Here is a 21,203-nt window from a genome sequence, read left to right as displayed (position 1 = left end):
CATCAAAAATCACAAATATTCTAGATCCACTATGATCAAGAACACCAAACTCCAAATGGTACCTAAGAAAAAAAATATAAATGTTTGTAAAAAAAGGAGTATATGATAATTACTTGTTGAGAACATTGAATTTAAATGATACGAACCATGGAATTGGCCTTTCGGTTTGTTTCTCACAAGATATGCACCAGAAATCTGTTTTTCTTGGTGTTATGCGTCTTTTACACCCTGGACATGAGATATAATACCAACTATTTTCACCGAAAATTTCAATCACTTTAGCCTTGCAATAGAAGATTAAGTCATGTATATGCCAAAAATTAATAATTAAGATTTAGTTAATATATGAAGTTGGGTCCACATGCAAAATGGCAACAAAATGTAAAGAGAGTAGTTAACGTAAGAGTTCTATTTTCTTCCTGATTCATCCCAGCGATTTGAAATTGTATATGAAATTGTATATGGAATATCACATTTGCAGCATAATAGTAATTACTCATCTGAACATATCTCATGTGCCAATTTTACATCGATCTTACACTCAAGAAATTAGAATAAATAATTAATTAATTATGTATACGAAATACTGCTTATAGATCTTATATATAAAGAAGGCTAATTAATTAGTGATCGGGTTATTTAAGCCTATTTATGTAACTTTTCGAATTATTGATATATTATAGTGCATTTAATCTTACATTTTCAACGGTTTTTTGAACATGATAAATAAGAGTTGAAATATGAATTTTCTTTGAAATAATATCTTCTGCATTCATGGTGGTATGTTGTATGTCAAGCTTCCCAATAGTAGTATTCTCTAACTTTTCACTGCAACAACGACGAAGGACATGGGTCAAGATTATTTGATTTGAAAGCAAACTTTTATACATCCAAAATAATACTATCTGCATACCTTAATATAGCTTTCAACTCAACAACATCAGAGACTTCAAGATTTATATATATATATATTAGTTGACGAAGAAGTACATAGATTAAGTTTACCTATACCATAAATGTAACACCCCGACAATTCCCTTTTTCTAAAACAACCCTTTTATAAATATAACTATAGAGAATTATCAAGGCATTATCGCCCGTGTGAAAACGTACGGCTTATTCAGAATTTTGCAGCGGAAAACATAAAACTAACTTTTAGGTTCATAAATAATCGATTACATATTAAGTCCAAAACCAATTAACGGAAATAAGGAAATACGAATAGTACGACAACTTTCAAATCTAAGTTAACAAACCAAATCACTTAATAAAACAAATATAACTACAAGCTCTCTAATCCCGATCCCAATGATGCATCATCTTCAAACCTGTAGATGGGCAACGCTTATTGATCCTTAGAGATTGCTCACCAAAGTTGGGTCATCACAGGATCAATAAGGCATAGCCATGATCAACACGCACAAACAAAGCACGTAATCAGCAAAGCTGAGTACTACATACTAAAACAATAATAATCCTAACATGATACTATTAAACGAACCATCCTAACATGATACTAATGAACATAAATAAGGGCAGACAAACATGATAATTTGACGACTATACTTGACTAGGCTAGGCTAGACTTATAACAATAATATTATTTTAGTTGAAATAGACAATGAACCGAGTTTCCTAGCTAGAGGCTTCACTAAGGAAGACGAGGTACGGGCGCGACTCCGTAACCTCAGTGACCTGCGATATCGAGAAACGTTTGAATAAAAATAGGACACGGTGATCAATCCGGTCCGAATTAAAGGCCATGGGCTACCACCATGAACCCCAACTCCTGTTTGTCCGTCACTTTAGACGTGCACAGTCTAAAGCTATTGCTACTCAGTTTCACTTTACATGATTTACAAATTGAATATCTGTTATGACTCAACAATCATATAAGGCATACAATCCACATTTATTCACAACTGTTTTTATCTTGGAATTAAGTAAGTGATCACAAAGGTATCAAACAAGGCTCATTCCAATTAAATCCAACCTTTCCTTTAATACTGATCAACCCCTCTATATGGGTATAAGGTTTCAACTTACTAAATAAGGTCCTCGGCCCTCATAAAGTAGTGAAAAACTAAAAGGGAACAACAATCAATCAATCTGAATCAATATATATAAAGTAATCTAGTGTTCCCAATCAAACATGTTTGCATCAATCATCTACTAACATGTTATAATCCTCATAACGAAATATATATGTTCAACATGTCCATCCAACAATATTAAACATGAAATTCCAACATAATCAAGTCCATCAACAACTTTCAACTTGGTTTCAACAGATAACACACATTCCAAGCACACAGGTATGTACGTACCTTGTGTAAATAACTGCAAGACCACTTTAATAATTCAAAAGTCGCCTACAGAGAATTCTCCACCTAAAAACAACCAACAAGGATTCCAAATCAACTTCTAATCGTTCACAGCTATAATAGCACATTCTAACTACATCCTAAACATATTTAGAACCTTCCCCAATATCAAAACTTAAACATTTGATTCCCTAGCATCATAATTATTGAATTAGTGATTGAAATTCGTTGAAAACTTTTTTGCAAACATCGTACTTTAAATTTTCAGCAATATAAATTCATTTAAAAGCTTCACCAAGGTCAATCTACGTTCCTAGTATCTCAAAACAACAAATTTAATAATTTATACTCAACCTACCATGATTTACAATCATAAAAACCTTGAAAATTCATGCTTTAATAATTAAAATTCTTATTTTAAATTAATTATATAGTCTGAAAATTAATAAATTTCATTATGCAAAACAGATAATCTGATTTCTATATTTACATAATTAAAACCATAAATTTAAATCATGAAAAACATTAATTAAATAACTAAAAAAAAATCAAAAGTTTAGGGTTTTAAAGAAATAACCAAAAGAGAGAGAAGGAGGAATGCTGGTCGGTGGCAGGGCGGCGCCGCAGCAGCGTCATCGGCGGCTGGAGGCACGCGCTGGTGGTGGTGGCTGGAAGTCAGTACGTATGCAGCAACGTGGGAAGGGGAAGCAATGCACGAAGGAACACGAAGAGGAAGGAGAGAAAGAGAACCGGCTTGGCGGCTGTCTGCAGGGACGACGGCGGTTGAAGGAAGCGTCGCCGGTGGAGTATGGATGGCGGTACTCGGTGGAGGTTGGCTGCAAGCGGTGGTGTTGTGCGGCAAACAAACATCACAGTTAAGGAGGAGGGAAAGAACGAGGGGAGAAAGGGAAGAAACGAAAAGGAATAGGAGGAGGGAAGAGTTTACCGGACGGTGGAGGGAAGCCAAAACACCGGCGATCGTGTGGTGGTTGCTCGACGGAGGTGGCGGCTGAAGCAATGAAGGAGAGCAACCATTCACGTGAATAGAGGAGAGCAAAACAATTTACGTGATTTTGTTTGTGGGTTTGTGGGTTGAGAGGAGAGAGAATAATTGTGAGTAACTTTGGGGTTTGGGGTTTATTTACTTGGGCTTTACTACTTGGGCTAGGATTAGATTGGGTTTTAATGCTTGAAATCAAACCGATTATTATTGCTTTCCAAATTCAAAGTGTTTTTGTAATTCAAATTCTTTTCAAAATAAAATTCTAAAATTATTTTTAAATTTCATAAATCGTTAAAATATTAAAAATGTAATTAACTAAAATAAATACACGTTAATTATATATTTCTTATTAAAATTCGTAAATTCTATTAAAATATAAATAACTATACGTTAAAATATATAAATAAAATGTATAAATTTACGGGGGATTACAATAAAAGTAAAGGAGAAAGTTATCAAGCAATGATAAGAGCTATTGTAGTGTTTAATATTATAAGTATAATACTTACCATTAAATTATTTGAACATGGTAGAAGTAACGACTATAAAAAAAAGGCTTAGTAGAGTCACTAATTAAGTCTTTTTGTTTTGAGTACTCAACAAAGCAATCGTTCCAAAACTTGATTTGGATGCGTTGTCCCATGAACATATTTTATAATTCAATTAAACATATTATCATTATTATTATTATTATTATTATTATTATTATTTTATTATTATTATTAATTATTATTAATACTATTAAAATAAAATAAAATTGTATGTACCATTTGTCTTATATTTTGATTGAGTCTCCGACTTCGTTCACAACCACACCAACCACATCTGATAAGAAAATAAACAAAAGGGGTGAGTCAGTTATAATTTTAGATGCATGATCGAGTTGGAATAAAAAAATATAAAGGGGATAAATATATAGCAGGGAGTACTGCATTACTACGGAATTGGTTCCTCGCTCTTGTCGCCACTAGGCAAGAGTTCCCCTTTTTAATCAAACGCTTGCTCGTGCCTCTACGATCCCCAAGACATCATTACGCACAAGGCTTGCATCCTTGCGCCAAAAAAGGCAAATGTGTGCCGCACGGATCTGGTGTCAAAACATTTGTGGCACATGGTTTCAAAAGGTACCAAGGGAGTAGTCTTGGTAAATGTGAAGGACAAAGTTATATTTTTTTTTTGAAGAATTACCAATTTGGCATTTCCTAAATACGAAGTAATAACTATTCAAGTCTAGCCGGTCCAAAATCGCCCAGGGACCGATCTCTGCACCAAGAATTTCTAGGATTTCAGTTCCGGTCCATTTTAGTTTTTGGTTTGGATTAGACCGGTTTTGGACCGGTTCACACTCCAACTAACTCCATTACGAGTCTGTTCTTAAATGGTAAATCAGATGGTTATTGTGAAGTTTTCTCCTCAAAAAAATTATTTCATATTGATAGTTAGGGAAAAGGGGCATGATTTTAAAGTGACACGATCAAATTTGGTAGCTTTATATTCACATGAAATAGATAAATATATACAGATTATTCTGAGTCTGCTTCAGTTGCTTCAACAATTGGGATAGCAGGTGCATCACAAGCTCTTGGGTTCTGTTTTCCAGTAAGAATAGGCTTAACAAATTTACACGTTGAAACCGCGGGACCATCTTTTCCATTGTATGTCAAGTCTATTTCACTGAGTTCCACTTTGTCACAGGGCGCGCCGCTGCTGCAAATCAGCTGCACAGCGTCCTTGGTACCTGATATTCCCTTCACGTTCTTGAACCGAATGTAAGCAATCTTAACTTTGGACGGGGTCTTTTTGTTGCAATGATTTTGGGGGCAATATTCTTGATCAACAATGACAGGAAATGTAACATTTTGGATAGTGATACCCTCAAAATGCAGCAAAGTGGCAGAAGATACATAAGAGTCGGGCCATGTTTTAACTCGAACACCGTTCATAGTGTTCTTGAATGTACAATCTCTTACAGTGATATTTGACACTGGCTCCTCATTGGGGTATCTACCTAGACTCCCCACGCTAATGCCGTGGCCAGGACCACAAGTGACATGCTCAACAAGCATGTTCTTGGACCCATCACCGAAGGAGATACAATCATCTCCAGTTGCAATCTTGGCTCCTCTAATGGTAATGTCACTTGAACGTCCAATGTGAATGCCGTCTGTGTTAGGGCTATCTCCTGGGGCAATTATAGTCATGTAAGTCATTTCCACGTTCTTACACCCTTGGAGGGTCATGTGAAACAACTTGCTGTTTAGTGAAGTTATGCCACTAATTTTAGAATTCGTTAGCGAGTTGAACCTAAAGTTCTGTAATACAAAGCATAAAAAATTAGTCATTGTATCATTTTGCAAACAATATTGACATCCTAACATTCTCATGCCAAATATATTTCCATGATCTAAATTGGGCTTACATGAGGAAGGGAGTGGCAGCTGTTGTCATTCTTTACGCAATGGTTACTTTTCCAACCTTCTTGTCCTTGGCCATCAAACACACCTGCTCCTTTTGGAGCTGTGATTGTTAGACTATCGACGTTATCTATCTCAAACCATGCATCCTCCCCCTTAAATGATTCCAATTTTGGAGAGGCCTTAAAATTGCCTAAAATTTCTATTATAGTTTGTGTCTGGCATGGACCTTTAAGCGTAATAGGACCTAGAAAGTATTGTCCTTTAGGAACTAACACCTTGCTTCTTTTTTTTGATGCACATGCATCAGTCCACGCGCGCATAAAATCCTAAAACGATCAACAAACCAAATACTATCAATTAAAAATGGAGTTAATAGATTCTATACGTAAGTAATTTTTTCAAATTATAGTATTAGACTGCATCATGTTATGTGATGGAAAATGTCGCCTCATTTCTCAATAAAAGCCATCCATTAAACCCTTTAGTTTCAAATATAGAAACTAGCTTCTCTTATGATTTTACATCGAATTTTTCGAGTATTCCATTACCTTTGCAACATCAGTATTAGGCTTAGCTCCATTCTTGGTTATGTCAAATACAATGGTATCACCCACAGGAACGAGCACACTTTTTATTCCTAGGATGAGCAAATAAAATGTAAGGAAAAACAATGTACAAGTGTAATTTGATTTAGCAGCCATTTTCTTCTTAGTTATAAATAGTTTTATGTGCATTTCTTTGTTAAAAAAATGCGATTAATATATAATGATCCAGGAAAGCATAAAATTAGGGGATAATTTATTTAATTTTCTAAATAAGGAGTATATCACTGGATGTAAAACAGAAGTTAACCATAATCTATATTAAGATATTAATCTATTTGCAATATCAAACATAAAGTCATTTGCAATTTTACATCCATCATTTACTATAGTATCCGTGCGATGCTATCAATCGGTCCATGGAGAGTACCCGTGCGATCTAGTATTACACCCGTGCCATGCACGATTTTTTATATAAATATTAACTTTTTACTAAACTATAGTTGTAGACAATTGTCACAAAAATAAAGCTTATAGATAATCTTCTTATTAAGACTAATGATGGATAGATTTGTTACTGCCCCATTCTGTGTCTTATATTTAACAAATTAAAAAATATAAAATAAGAGTAAATAGATAAATTTAAGTTCTTCCCCTTTCATAACCCATGCATGTTAAACATAAATTTATTCTCATACACTATTTACTTCGACAGTCATACCCATTTAATACTCCTCTACCATTTACATCATTATCCTATCATTTAACACATACCTCCACCATATACCTTATTCAGCTAGAGATAACTTCGAAGCGGGGTGGGGCTGGTCTCTGGGCCCATGTGCCTGCTTTAATTTCTCGTCCCCATGTCTGTCACCAAGATAAGTATGATACTCATCATTGTCCTAATCCCCGCCTAGCTGGTGAAAAATAAAATTAACCCCGCTTCATCACTGTAATACCTCGTATTTTTCTGAATTTATAAATATATTTTAATGTACTTATAAAGTATTTTTACGAATTTTAGAATTTAAATTGAATTTAATATGCATTTAAGTGTGGTTTTTAATTAAATAAAATATTGATTATTTTTATTTAATTCCGAATTAAAATTAAATGAATTTATTATTTTATTATTTAAGTCGGGAATTTATTGGGTAGTATTTCAAAACTATTTTAATTAAATTCCGAGCCCAGTCCAATTCAGCTGGTGAACCCAACAAAGCTTTTAAGTATTTAATTCTAACTTTAACCCAATTGCAAAGCCCAATGCAAAACCCTAACCTAAGCCCATTAGGGACTAGAAACCTATAAATAAGACCCCTCCCTTCACTTGATCCCCTCACAAAAATTAAAAAATCTCTCTCTTTTTCTCTCGTGCCTCTCGCACCCCTTCGTCCCTCTCTCGTCGCACATCAGCACAGCCGAGTGTTGTTGCTGCGTGTTGTTGTTGTCGAGTGCTGCACCTCACCCTCACACTCGCATCTCTTTCTCTCTTCCCTCGTGCATGTTGCGCCGAGCCGAAACCCCGCCCTGCTGCTGCTTGCCTTGCTGCCGCGCACAACACACGCACTCGTGCATGTGTTGTGTGTGTTGTTGTTTGTGTTCCGATTAATTCTTTTGCGCCCAATCACATCAAATTCTTGATTGTACCTTTCTATAGGCCGGTTTGGTATAATTCTCTTCTTCCTTGCCTATTCTATTTCAATTATGTATTTTAAAATTATATTATTATTATTGGTTTTGATTAATGAAACTGTTGGGAACGATTATGAACACCGTATTGTGATGTTTTACGTGTTAAAATTCATGAGGATGATTTTAATTAAAAGTGTTATTATTTTCAGATTTAATAAATTAATAAAGTGTCAATTTTTGATGTGCTAAAGTGATTTTTATGATTATTTAATACTAGGGTTTTAATCCTACTTTAATAAATGATTGATTTCCGTAATTAATTTGATTATGATTCAAATTAAGGAAATCAAACTTAATTTTCATATTTAATCTAAAGCTTTAATGTGTTGATTTTAATGTTTTTAAAGGCCAAAAATCAAAGTTTTTATACTAGGACCTTAATCGGCCAATTGAGGCTATTATTTTTTTTTTATTTTTTTTTTGACATTGGCTTAATTTGCATAAATAAAACAAACTATTACAAACTACAACTACAAACTATCAGGGTTACACAAAACACTAACAACAAACTTCTAAAAGACATAAGGGTAGCATGTTCTTCGCTTGTAGCCTCGTGGTCGTTGTCGTGACTTTGTTTGCAACGCCGTATTATGCATAGCGTGCCAAAGCCAATTCCGCTTCTGTTTTCCTTATTTGAAATTGAGTCGTAGCTGGATTGGTAAACCTTGAGAGATTCCTTTGAACACCTGTGAAACTTGGATAGCCAAGAAAGGAAAGGAAGAGAAGTAATGACTTGAATTGGTTGCATATGACTTGTGAATTGCTCACAAGCCTCATGAATCACTATAAGTGATTCGGGGAGCATACTATGAACCTCCGAAAGGAGAGCAGCGTTCAAATAAGATTTTTTGAAAGTGATGAGAAACATTATAATCACTAACCTAAATTGAGAATCAACATAAGTTAACCTTAAAGACCAACTAGCAACCAAAATCCATGGACACCAAAACCCCCTCCCACATAAACCTCCTATCCCTGACATGAAACTCAAAACTTTACCTCCAAGACCACAAACAAGGAAAATTGATTCCTCCTTAACACACAACACACCTCCTCCAACATCCAAACACCATTCTTGAGAAGAAGGAAGGATACCAATTAACAACATCTCTCCATACCAAATAACTAATTCCAACTCAACAACAAACCAATATGGACAACCCCACATTGGAAGTCCAATTAAACAACAAGTGACCACATTAAAAGAGAAACTACTGCAAACCCCGAACATTTGAAGGAAACCACACAAAAAAAAACTAAATAAACCACACAACAACCTGACACCAACGAGGAGAACGATAGCGGGACAAAACCTTGGCACACAAAGTCTGAAGGGACAACGAATTTGGCTATACTACACCAACACAGAAACCCTAACCTAGTCTACACCTTTATCGTCAAGATCGGGGTTACCGAAACCGCAAGAACAACGGCAACTAGGAAAGCACCGATGAAAATAGCCAAAACCCCTAAAAACCAGACCTCTAGTCTTTACCAACCGTCAAGATCGGGGTTACCGAAACCGCAAGACAACAACAACTAGGAATACCATTAAAACACTAAAACCCCGCAAGAAATCAGACCCAACAACCCTAAGCTAACACTACCTAATCCAAATTAGAAACTCTAACCCTAACTTTACCTTTACCGGCGTGTTTAACGGCGGCGGCGCTCGGGATAGCTTTGGAATTAGGTCACCCAAGGTTGAAGAAATTCAGATCCGATTAATCCTCTCGCTCATACTCCGGTGACACGAACTAGAACTCGGCGAGAAGGGGCGACGAACTAAGAGAAGGTAGAAGCGATGCTTGGCTCCTCTTTCGACTTCTCCACCGAGAGAAACAACCGTACTACGACGATGCAGACCCTAAGCTATGAATAGAGAAGCTAGCCGGCAACCCGAACTGGACGGCAAAATCAGGCCGCCGACAAGCCAAAGAAGATCTAGGGTTTTGGTGTTTTTTTTAGAGAGAAGGGAGAGAAAACCTTTTAGAGAGAGAAGCGTTTTTTAAGTTCAGAATTCCTGGTGTGCTATGTCAACTATTATTTTAAAATTGTAGCTTCTCAATGAGTTCCACTTGACAAAGATTAGATTAATCCTTTATAAAATATCGTTAACGAAAAATAAATAAATTTTCGTTTAAAATAAATCGTAAAAACGATTAAAATAACGAAATTCGTTTATTCGTAATTATTTAAAACGAAATCAAGCTAATAAATATTTTTAATTTTAATAAATCAAGTTTAAAAATTTTGGGGTATTACAATAGTGGTATGAAATTTTAGATATTATCACAAAAATGGGATAAAATATATCTTTTTGAATATTCCTTTTCATCCGCAAAAAATTGAAAATCCTTGTGCAATTCTAGTGTAACTTTTTTTATCTACTCTTTTAATAAATCTGAAATTAGTTAATTATAACTGATGACATGGAAGTCTTATATGGCGCTCCGAAATCTCTTGAAAAAACCTCCCTTTATATATATATATATATATATATATATATATATATATATATATATATATATATATATATATATATATATATATATACTAGTTTTGAAGCCCGTGCGATGCACGAGTTTTTATTAAAAAAATATCCGAATTACTAAATATGATATCTTCGGATTTTCATCAAACAACGTATTATCTATAATTCTTATAACTTTAGCTTTAGCACTCAATGTCATAATATTCATAAAAGCAAATGTTGAAGAAATTGATCCTCACTAATCTGCATATACACCCCGTGTATATTATGTCGTTTGGCAGGGATCCTAACTAATTTGATTTCTATGCATGGCCTAACTATATATATGAAGCATACTACTATGTAGTTCAGTCCTAATTGAATTCTTCTTGAAATTTTCTTTTTATGTTTACTTTAATATAATAATAGCCAAGTTTATTTTTGTTTGTTTAGATATGATAAATCATGAGACACTAAGTTTATCTTTCAATTAAAGGTATTTGTTATATGTGATCATGAACTCATTTTATCTTTTTTAATTAATTTAAAATATATTAATAATGATTTTGTGACTGGATATTCTTACGTGAAGGCACTACACGAGTTAATTTAATTATTATTTTGTGTGTTTTACTATTACAGACTAATTTTTTTTATTGGCTGGTCTGAAACCCAATATTATTCGAACATAAGGTTTGTATTTAGAAAATATGCTTTTCAAATGATACTGATAATGATTGTTTCTTTTATATATTTAACAACAATAAATACTCCGCGTAACAGGATATAGACGACTTAGCTAGACATCTAATTAAATTTACAACATGATTCAATCTTTATATTTTTGCATTTTTTATGTTAATCTTTGAAATTTTTCATTGAGAGGGAGGCCGGGACGGGGATATTTATCTTTGATGTCAACTGCTTAACCATAAATGTGTTTGCCTCCCTTCTTCAACAACTACAACAAAAAAAAACAAATTAAATACGTCACACATTTCGTGAAACTTTTATCCTATAATTTTTGTAATTGGATGATACCAAATTTTTGATGCAAAAGATAAATAGAAAATTAATCATACCTAGAAATTGTTGTACATAAGTATAATATTTAATAATTTTATAGGATTTCATTAAAAAAAAATATTGTTGTACATAAGTATAACATTTGACAATTTTATAGGATTCCATTAAAAAAAATATAGAATATTTTTGTTGAGTTGAGTTCTAAAGGTTGAAACCTGTAAAATTTAAAAGACTACTCATATAAATTAAGTCTTGATGGTAAACAACACTATATGTGTTTAATAATTGAAATATTTACACATACTAAATACTACGTAGTAAACCTAGAGTATGATAATTTCTTACGATTTTAAACCCTGCTTATATGGAGAACTATCATATACATAATTAATTAATAGGGAATGAACAAAATACTTAGTACTAAAATTTTAAACTTGTTAAGAAAGTAATCATAATTAATTGGTTGCAGCAGGCTACACATTTTTCTGGATGCTTAGCAAATATCACCTCCCGATTTGAGTCTCTAGCCACGACTCACAATCAACAAACACAATATCTACACAATGAACAATAATCATTAACTACGGACAAATAAATGTAATATGAACTCAACTTACTTTGAACAAAACAAATTCATTCAACAAAAGATAAAGTATTAAAATTAAAAATAAAAGGAAAAATATAGGAAGAAAAACCAAAGAAAACCGAATAAACATATAGTTGTGGGAACTATGATTAACATTTGACAATTAATGACATTGGTTTATATATAGATCATCAACCAAAAAAAAAAAGTATATTAAAATCTGAAATTTTAATATCTTTTGTTTATTTTACAAAATTTATCTTTTTGTCATTTTACAAAATTTTATCTTTTTGTTTGTTGGACTCAGATTTGTAGACGGATTACAAACTATTTCAAAGTTTTTTTTTTTTTTTTTCCATTTTTACTTTATCTAATATTTATTTGAAATTACACTTAATGACATGACCATCCTATGTGACACTCCAAAATCTCTCCAAAAAACTCCCCTATATACTACGTTACTCCGTATATTTTAGCCCATGCGATGCACGGATTCTAATAAATTGTTAAGTTAAAATAAAACTTTTATATATACCAACTATTATATTCATATATTAGATTAGATTTATTTTATTTTGGATTGAATTTCATTTTAGATTTATTTTTTAATTTTTAGAGTGTTTGATTTTGGATGAAATTGTATATGCGTAATATTAATAATTAATTAATAAAATATCTACGTGGCGCCTAATTATTTATCTACATGGCACTCGACTCTTTTAATTCAAAAATAATTTGAAAATATTATTTTTCATTGGCCGAAAGCATTAGATTTCCTGCGTGGCGCTCTAATATTGGATTAGTGTTTGATTTTATATTGAATTTTATTTTAGATTAGTGTTTGATTTTGGATGAATTTTATTTTAGATTAGTGTTTGATTTTGGATGAATTTTATTTTAGATTTATTTTTTAATTATTAAAGTGTTTGATTTTGGATGGAGTTGTATATATTAGTAATTAATTAATTAAAATATCTACGTGACACCTAATTAATTATCTATGTGGCACTTGATTTATTTAATTTCTAAAATAAATTAAAAATCTTATTTTTCATTGGTCGAAATCAATAGTAATCGTAGGTGGCGCTCTAATATTTCAGCAAATATGTCTCATTTATATATACTTCCCCATTAGATTAGATTGAACGAGCTTTTATACGTTTTTTTTTGGCAATTGAGCTTTTATATGTTTAGTCAATACTGTAACTTAAACAAAGTTTATTCACCACTTTACGACTACGGTCTACGGGAAGCTCTGCTCATTTACACCCTCTTCAAAGTGTAGTGTCTATGGTAAAATTGTCCCTTTATCCTCCTTTTTCCCAAGAGCTGTTCATAAACTCAGAAAGATTGAAGCAGGTGGCGCGCAGAAATCCCGAATAAACAAGATCATCTCCCTCAATTTTCTATCTCCACTCGCCATTGTTGATTTCTGGAAGAACTCGGGAAATTAGAACTTTTCTCCCTCATTATCACATTCAAAATCGAGCCAAAATGGCGGAAAACAACTACTCTTTCTACTCTTCTCTCGACGATAGCCTCCTCGAATTCGACCGTTACGTCTCTAACCCTAACCCTAATTCCAATCAAATTTTAGGTTTAAACTCTGATAATCCAATTGAACAACCAAATCTTGATTCTCAATCATTTTCGAGCTTCAATGTCAGCTATTCTGATCCTAGCACCTCCGGAGATCTTCTCACTCTTACCATCCCCCGAAAACGACGTCGTGGGAGGCCTCGGAGCAATATCTCCTCAATTCCTTCTTACAGACAGGTATTTTCAATTCCTCAGATTTATGGCAATTCTGTTGATTCTAGTAGTAATTCTGTTAGTGGTAGAGCTCAATTTGGGAAATCCAATTTGCAATTGAACCCTAGTTTGGTGGATTTGTCCGAGGATATTATTGTGATTAATAGGGAAGCTACGGCCGAGGCGCTGACTGCGCTTACGGCTGGGTTTCCTGCTGATTCTGTGACTGATGAGGAGATTGATGCGGGTGTATTGCCTGTAGTTGGGGGGATTGAACAGGTTAATTATATTTTGATTAGGAACCATATAATTACGAAATGGAGAGAGAATGTGTCGAATTGGGTTGCCAAGGAGATGTTTCTTGATGTTATACCAAAGCATTGTCACTGGCTTTTAGATACGGCATATGATTTCTTGGTGTCTCATGGGTATGTTAATTTCGGGGTTGCATCAGCTATTAAGGAAAGGTTTCCAATGGATCCTACTAAGGGGAGTGTTATTGTTATTGGGGCAGGGTTGGCTGGATTGTCGGCTGCCAGGCAGTTAATGCGTTTTGGGTTCAAAGTGACTGTTTTGGAGGGTCGGAAGCGTGCTGGAGGAAGGGTTTATACGAAGAAGATGGAGGGGTTAAACAAGATTGCTGCTGCAGATTTAGGTGGGAGTGTTTTGACGGGTACCCTTGGCAATCCACTCGGGATTTTGGCCCGGCAATTGTCTTATCCCCTTCATAAGATAAGGGATAAGTGCCCTATTTATCGGGTTGATGGATCACCAGTTGACCCTATCTTAGATTCTAAGGTGGAAAATGCTTTTAATAAGCTTCTAGATAAAGCAAGTCGCCTGCGGCAGTTGATGGGGGAGGTCTCACAGGATGTTTCTTTAGGGGCTGCATTGGAGACCTTTAGTCAAGGGTGTGGGGCTACAGTGACTGACGAGGAGAAGAATTTGTTTAATTGGCACTTTGCTAATTTGGAATATGCAAATGCTGGTTTGCTTACAAAGCTCTCTCTTGCATTCTGGGACCAAGATGACCCTTATGATATGGGTGGGGATCATTGTTTTTTGTCTGGTGGAAATGGAAGATTGGTGCAGGCTCTGACAGAAAACGTACCAATCATGTATGAAAAAACAGTTACTTCGATTCGCTATGGTAGTGATGGGGTTCAGGTCGCTGCTGGAAATCAAGTTTTTGAAGGTGAAATGGTTCTGTGCACCGTCCCGTTGGGAGTTCTGAAATCTGGCTCCATTAAGTTTATACCTGAGTTACCTCAGAAGAAGCTTGATGGAATAAAGAGATTGGGTTTTGGGTGTTTGAACAAAGTTGCCATGCTTTTCCCCCATGTCTTTTGGGGCACAGATCTTGATACATTTGGTCATCTATCTGATGACCCTCTTCGCCGAGGAGAGTTTTTTCTTTTCTACAGCTATGCAACTGTTGCCGGGGGACCTCTTTTACTAGCTTTAGTTGCCGGAGAAGCTGCATACAAGTTTGAGTCGATGCCTCCTACTGATGCTGTAACACATGTTCTTCAAATTCTCAGGGGTATGATTTTCTTCTCAGTTTCTTACCACAATACTCATGACTTGAAGCAAGGGGTTCTGCCTCGAGCACTCATTTGGTGTGTGACTACACAACTTTTGGATGGGAATGCATTCTTAATCTTCTGTTTCCACGTTACTGTATCTGTTATCAATAGTTTATGTTATTCTGTATTCCTTGTTTATAAAAGAAGGCCCTCACTTTCCTTTCTGCAGTCTCTAGATACGGAGTATAATTTATGTCCCGTGAAGCAGCTGATGCTGTTTGTTCAATTATTTTTAAAAAGACTAAGCACCCTTGAACTGAGAGTAGCCCGTATTATCTCAGCTTTTACGCACCTCAAAAGGAGTACTTCCTTTATGCATAAGTTTCTGTGAAAAAAATGGAATAGGTCCTGTAGATACAACTAATTTATGTTTATATCTGTAAAAGGGAATACCAATCAAATTTAAAGCAAAGAAGTGGAACAAGTAACACATTCTCTGTTGTTGATGCAAAATGGCAATCACCTCGCCTGTTGGTGGGAAAATTTCTAGGACTGCATTTTTGTGACCTTGTAATAGATTTCTTCAGCCTCTCAAAAAAAAAAAAAAAGCTTTTGTAAGTAACTGAACGATAGAGTGCCATTTTTTGTCATTAGACAAACATCTTAAAATATGTGTTGCCGATGAGTCTTAAATTTTGCGTTGCTGATCTTTGATATTTCTCTTGATTATTTTCTTTGCGGAATTTGAAGAAATTGTCAGTTAGAATAAGTTGATATACTAGGGAAACAGAAAATTTATCAAGGTGTTTGTTTTGACATCATCAGCCTTCATTTGACATGAGGATTTTGTGCAGTGGACTTATTTTGCAAACCACTGTTGATGATTGATTTTTGCATAGTGTACTCAGTTGTGCATCTCATCACTGATTGTGAGTCCTTTTGTCTAAATGGCCTTATAGGAATTTATGAACCACAAGGAATTACCGTCCCAGAACCAATCCAAACAGTCTGTACTAGATGGGGCAGTGACCCCTTCTGTCTAGGCTCTTACTCTAATGTGGCAGTAGGTGCTTCAGGAGATGACTATGATATACTAGCAGAAACTGTGGGAGATGGTAGACTATTTTTTGCCGGAGAGGCAACAACAAGGAGATATCCTGCAACCATGCATGGAGCCTTTCTCAGCGGGCTTCGAGAAGCTGCCAACATGGCACATTATGCTAGTGCACGAGCTTTGAATTTTAAAATCGAAAGGTGTCCCTCAAAAAATGCTCATACTTGTGCCTCACTTCTTGCCGACCTTTTCAGAGAGCCTAATCTAGAATTTGGAAGCTTTTCTGTTATTTTTGAAAAGGACAATGCTGATCCCAAGTCAAGTGTAATACTAAGGGTTACTTTTACTGAACCTCGAAAGAAGAGCCACGAGGGTACAAAAGCAGATACGATGCACTCAAAAAAATTGCTTTTCCAGCAGCTTCAGTCACATTTCAATGAGAAGCAACAAATTCATGTTTACACATTGCTATCAAGACAACAAGCACTTGAGCTAAGAGAAGTCAGAGGTGGCGATGATATGAGGTTACATTACCTATCTGAAAAACTTGGTATTAAGCTGGTTGGAAGAAAGGGTCTCGGACCCACAGCAGATGCTGTTATTGCTTCTATTAAAGCAGAAAGGGGCAGTCACAAAACTGCTTCACCAACCGTAGCTGTGAAATCAGGTATCTTTTTTAGCCTAGTTTCAATTCAAGTTATTTATTTTTATTATCATTTGACGGAATCCATTAACATATTATGTTTTTCTTTAGAAGAAATGTTGAAACCAAAAGGAGCTTCTGAAAAGCGAAGGATGATCAGGTATTAGTTGAAAGATTTTCTTCCATATATGTAGCTTCATTCCCATCTCTTTTGCTAAGGTTAATTAATTGCCCATTGCAGGAGAGCTAAAGTAATCAGAAATGGCAGTGTTCCGAATACTGGGGGAAATTATAATGGTATAATGCCGCATTCTAAAGGGGAAGGCAGCAATGGCTTAAGCACTCCTATTAAAGTAGTGGCAGGTGAAAACTCTCCAATGTCATCCGAAGCAACTGGAAGTGCTGATGCGCCAACTTCTTCTGTAGCTACACATTGTGACAATGGTTTGTTGCCATCTACTAATGCAAATACGGATGCCGAGACTAATATCACTGCTTCGCGGAGTCTGAATATGTCCTTTGACAAAGTACCAGAAGACAAAATTGGGCCTTCTGAATTTTCATGATCATGCATGGTATATGGGGATATATCTGTTGTTTCACATGCAGATCGACTTGTTAGTGTAAATGTTGTTCAGTGAATTGGGGTGCTGCATGATCTGGTAAAACCCATCTTCATTCCTCGGTCAGGATCTCAATTTCCATCTCATTTTCTGGGAGGGTATTGAAGTGCATTGGTACATGCAAATTCAGCTGGACAAAGAGCTTGGATGTGTCAAAACCTGTTGAGAATAACTGAAGCTCGACTCAGATGCATTAACATGGGAGTGAAATAAAGTAGGTGTTTGCTCTCTCAAAATTGATTATTTAGAACGAAGCTTCTATTTCTAGTAGCTTCACCTCTGTATCTTCATCAGCAGGCAGCAGCCCACTAAACATTACCCTTGTCGTGGCGTGGCTCGATGGAGGTGGGTAAAGACTACCGTTGTCGGTCGCTATTCACTGGAAGGCGTACGTCGTCGTTGTATAGTATTTCTAATTATGGATACATTATTTTTAAATTGCTATTGCTCCCCTGCTTCCCACCGTAGAGTAGGTCATTTAATCGGAGGTTATTTTGTAGGACCGGAATTCAACTAATTCTTACATCTTCACCGAACATGTTGTAGGCCTTTTTTTTTTCTTCTTCTAATTCTTTGTCAAAGGTATTAGTGTATTTTTTCGTTTCATAATGATGTTATAGTTTCTACATGTATATATCATTTTTCATCTTTAGTTACATTGTTAAATATGATATTTTCGTCGACTTGGCCTTGCAATTAGTTACCAGAAATCTTTTCTTTCTACGACTGGTTGTGCCGAGTTTGCCAAGCGCTTCCGGGTTCGTAACCTCAGTGAATGAAAAATGATAATTTTTTGTTGATATTCTTAAAGTACATATTTTTCAACGAATTAAACAAGACATCACATGATTTATAATTTTGTTCTTATATAATGGAAAGAACTTAGAAGATTCTCTCTAAGTATAAACAGTGTCAAAATTCTAAACCGGAACGTAAATTTTTGCAGTACAATTTGGACATAAATTCACTTGATTCAATTCGTGCTTCAACTTCAAAAAATATATTGTACGACAACCATTTTAAAACAATACATAAAATCAAGGGTATTTTAGGTATTATAGGTGGATACCGTGCTCCTACGAATTGAATTATTCGACCAAATAATAAATTGCCACTATTTTGAGAACCTATTTTTGAATTAAACAAATAAGCGCAAAACTAGATTATCTCTACGTGGCCAAGCCCAAATAGAAACGCCAAAACACTAAAAGAATATTAAAAGATTACAAAAGCTTCAAAGCATATTACATCAATACTGCTCATATACTTAGGCAGGATAGAGCGAATTCGCCCTGCTTATATATAAAAGAGACAGGTTTGCTGAATTATTAGAGCGCCACGTAGGAAATCTAATGGTTTCGGCCAATATAAAAATAAGATTTCTAATTTATTTTTCGAATAAAAAAATTGGGTGCCACGTAGATAATTAATTAGGTGTCACATAAATATTTTAATTAATTACTAATATATAGAACTCCATCCAAAATCAAACACTCTAGTAATTAAAAAATAAATCTAAAATAAAATTCATCCAAAATCAAACAGTAATCTAAAATAAAATTCTTTCCAAAATCAAACATTAATCAAATATTAGAGTGTCACGTACGAAATCTAATGGTTTCGGCCAAAGAAAAATAAGATTTCGACATTATTTTTAATTAAAATAAGAGTTTTAATCCACAATTAAAACTGCACAATAATAAAACTCCTTTCAATTAAATAGAGTTGTCATTAGCAACGTGCCAACGCACAATAGTTATCTTATATAACTAGTTTAATCTTGTGTAATGTATCGATCTTTCGTATTATTTGGACATTGATTTGTATTAAGTTGAGTAATTTTCAAATTCCTAACACGTACTACTGTATATACTAGGTTCATGCAAGCAATTATTCCCATCAAAATAGTAGATATCAATTCGAAGAGAAAGTTGTAATTAATTAGAACTTAATTCCAAGGAAGAGTTTTGATGCACAACGATAACTGCACAAATGCACAATCATAATACTCCTCTCCAACAAAGTTATAATATTATCTAGCAACGAAAAATACTTATCTACTTAATTAATTATCTTATGTATAATTTGCGATGTCATATAATTTATTATTAACGATATTATTTTTTCCGTTAAAAAAATATCTTATGCATTAACATACGTAGTAGTATAGGTTGAGTAATTCTCAAACTCCTTACACGTACTAGTATATATATGGTGGGTTCATGCAAGCTTTTATTCTCACCCAACTAGAAGAGATCAATTGAGTTGGCCTTTGAGAAAACAAAAAATAACAATGGCTCGTCAATTGTTCGTTCTCTTAGCCTTCACAACACTTTTGTTCGTCTCAATGTGTTCCGTTTCCTTAGCAACCGACACTTCGGCCATGGATTTCGTCCAGAAAATCTGCAATGACGCTTCATATGACACCCTTTGCTTAGATACCCTCGTCCCAAAAGCCAGCAATATAAGTGGTAACCCCAAAAGTGCAACCCGTTTTGCAATCCAGGCCACAATATCGGAGGTCCAATCTGTGTCAAGTAGTTTCATAAACCTATCAGAACACCCTGAAGAATGGACTAACGAAGTCAAGACCCTTCAAAGATGTGGTACTACAATAGCTTCATCGGTGACACACTTGTTGGATGCATATGAATTGACCACCCACTTGGGCGGCGGAGGTAGGGCTGTCAAGGTGTCGAAGAGGGCAAGTATGGCCAACAGCGTAAATTCAGTACTTAATGCTATGAATACTTGCATGAATCATCTCCAGACATCGAGTGCTACAGACTCACAGATTACAAGAGTTGAAGATATTATGGAACCACTTGCTGAACTTGCTACTAATGCTATTGATATCATTAAACACATGCCGTTTTAAGTCTAATATTACTTTAGACAGGCCTATTAATAAGTAGTTTATTTATTTATTTAGTTTCAAATCAATAACATGGATTGCAGACATGTTGCATCCATCATTAGGATTATTAATAAAGGTATGGTAAGGATAAGGAGCTAGATTGTTTGATTTCGATCTTTTCTTATTGTGATTACCGCTTTTTTAAAGTTATTTAATTTAATTGCATTTGTTTTTTCACAGCTTTCGATTTTTCTACCACCAGTATAACAAAAAAAAAAACAGTTGTTAATTTACCGACTAATTTAGAGACGGTCGTTATTTTATAAATTTCCTTCTTTGAGGGAATATTTATGTACATAATATAACTAATATTATGAAAGTTGATATTTTTAAGATATACATAGTACTTAGACGAACAAGTAACAAATTAACTTTTATTTTTTAAGGAACGTAATAGTAATAATATGTCTATACATATAGAAGTATGTCGCAAGGGTTGGTTATTTGTAAGATCCCAACTCTCTCTATCATTAACTTAATTATAATTGTACTAAGTATGATTGATTTAAAATTATCAGATCACTTTCAAACGTTTAACCAACAAAACAGAACAAGGATAGTGGACATCGAATAAACCCTTATTTTCTGTTCCTTGAGCCTTGAGGTAAGATTTATTGTA

General features: G+C 34.6%; 3 protein-coding genes across 4 annotated transcripts; 2 read left to right on the top strand and 1 right to left on the bottom strand.

Moving 5' to 3' along the window:
• Window positions 1-4,850: 4,850 nt before the first annotated feature.
• LOC110784001 (probable galacturan 1,4-alpha-galacturonidase SALK6) lies at window positions 4,851-6,445 on the bottom strand. The gene is made up of 3 exons (XM_056834478.1): window positions 6,293-6,445; window positions 5,747-6,070; window positions 4,851-5,639 (listed from the first exon to the last, which is right to left on the bottom strand). The coding sequence occupies exons 1-3, from the start codon at window positions 6,443-6,445 to the stop codon at window positions 4,851-4,853; spliced, it is 1,266 nt and encodes a 421-aa protein (XP_056690456.1).
• Window positions 6,446-13,287: 6,842 nt separating this feature from the next.
• LOC110783945 (protein FLOWERING LOCUS D) lies at window positions 13,288-18,319 on the top strand. Of its 2 annotated transcripts, none has more exons than XM_021988339.2 (4): window positions 13,288-15,364; window positions 16,307-17,068; window positions 17,159-17,204; window positions 17,286-18,319. In XM_021988339.2, exons 1-4 carry the CDS (start codon window positions 13,564-13,566, stop codon window positions 17,608-17,610), a joined length of 2,934 nt encoding a protein of 977 aa, XP_021844031.1. In that variant the 5' UTR covers window positions 13,288-13,563; the 3' UTR covers window positions 17,611-18,319. The 2 variants fall into 2 exon arrangements, with proteins under 2 accessions (XP_021844031.1, XP_021844030.1); XM_021988338.2 differs by having other exon boundaries at window positions 13,289-15,364; window positions 17,156-17,204.
• A 1,641-nt stretch (window positions 18,320-19,960) lies between these two features.
• On the top strand, window positions 19,961-20,545 carry LOC110784002 (pectinesterase inhibitor 11-like). The gene has a single exon (XM_021988414.2). It carries the CDS (start codon window positions 19,961-19,963, stop codon window positions 20,543-20,545), a length of 585 nt encoding a protein of 194 aa, XP_021844106.2.
• The last annotated feature ends 658 nt before the right edge of the window (window positions 20,546-21,203 follow it).

Source organism: Spinacia oleracea, chromosome 1 (assembly GCF_020520425.1).
Source record: "Spinacia oleracea cultivar Varoflay chromosome 1, BTI_SOV_V1, whole genome shotgun sequence".
NCBI lineage: Eukaryota > Viridiplantae > Streptophyta > Magnoliopsida > Caryophyllales > Amaranthaceae > Spinacia > Spinacia oleracea.
This window is presented reverse-complemented; position numbering and strand designations above follow the sequence as displayed.

Coding starts and splice junctions, on each gene's coding strand:
- LOC110784001 (XM_056834478.1), bottom strand. CDS start 6,445: ATGGCTGCTAAATCAAATTACACTTGTACATTGTTTTTCCTTACATTT. Junction 6,071..6,292: donor CTAATACTGATGTTGCAAAG/GTAATGGAATAC, acceptor TGATCGTTTTAG/GATTTTATGCGCGCGTGGAC. Junction 5,640..5,746: donor GCTGCCACTCCCTTCCTCAT/GTAAGCCCAATT, acceptor TTTGTATTACAG/AACTTTAGGTTCAACTCGCT.
- LOC110783945 (XM_021988338.2), top strand. CDS start 13,564: ATGGCGGAAAACAACTACTCTTTCTACTCTTCTCTCGACGATAGCCTC. Junction 15,365..16,306: donor TGTTCTTCAAATTCTCAGGG/GTATGATTTTCT, acceptor ATGGCCTTATAG/GAATTTATGAACCACAAGGA. Junction 17,205..17,285: donor GAAAAGCGAAGGATGATCAG/GTATTAGTTGAA, acceptor TGCCCATTGCAG/GAGAGCTAAAGTAATCAGAA.
- LOC110784002 (XM_021988414.2), top strand. CDS start 19,961: ATGGCTCGTCAATTGTTCGTTCTCTTAGCCTTCACAACACTTTTGTTC.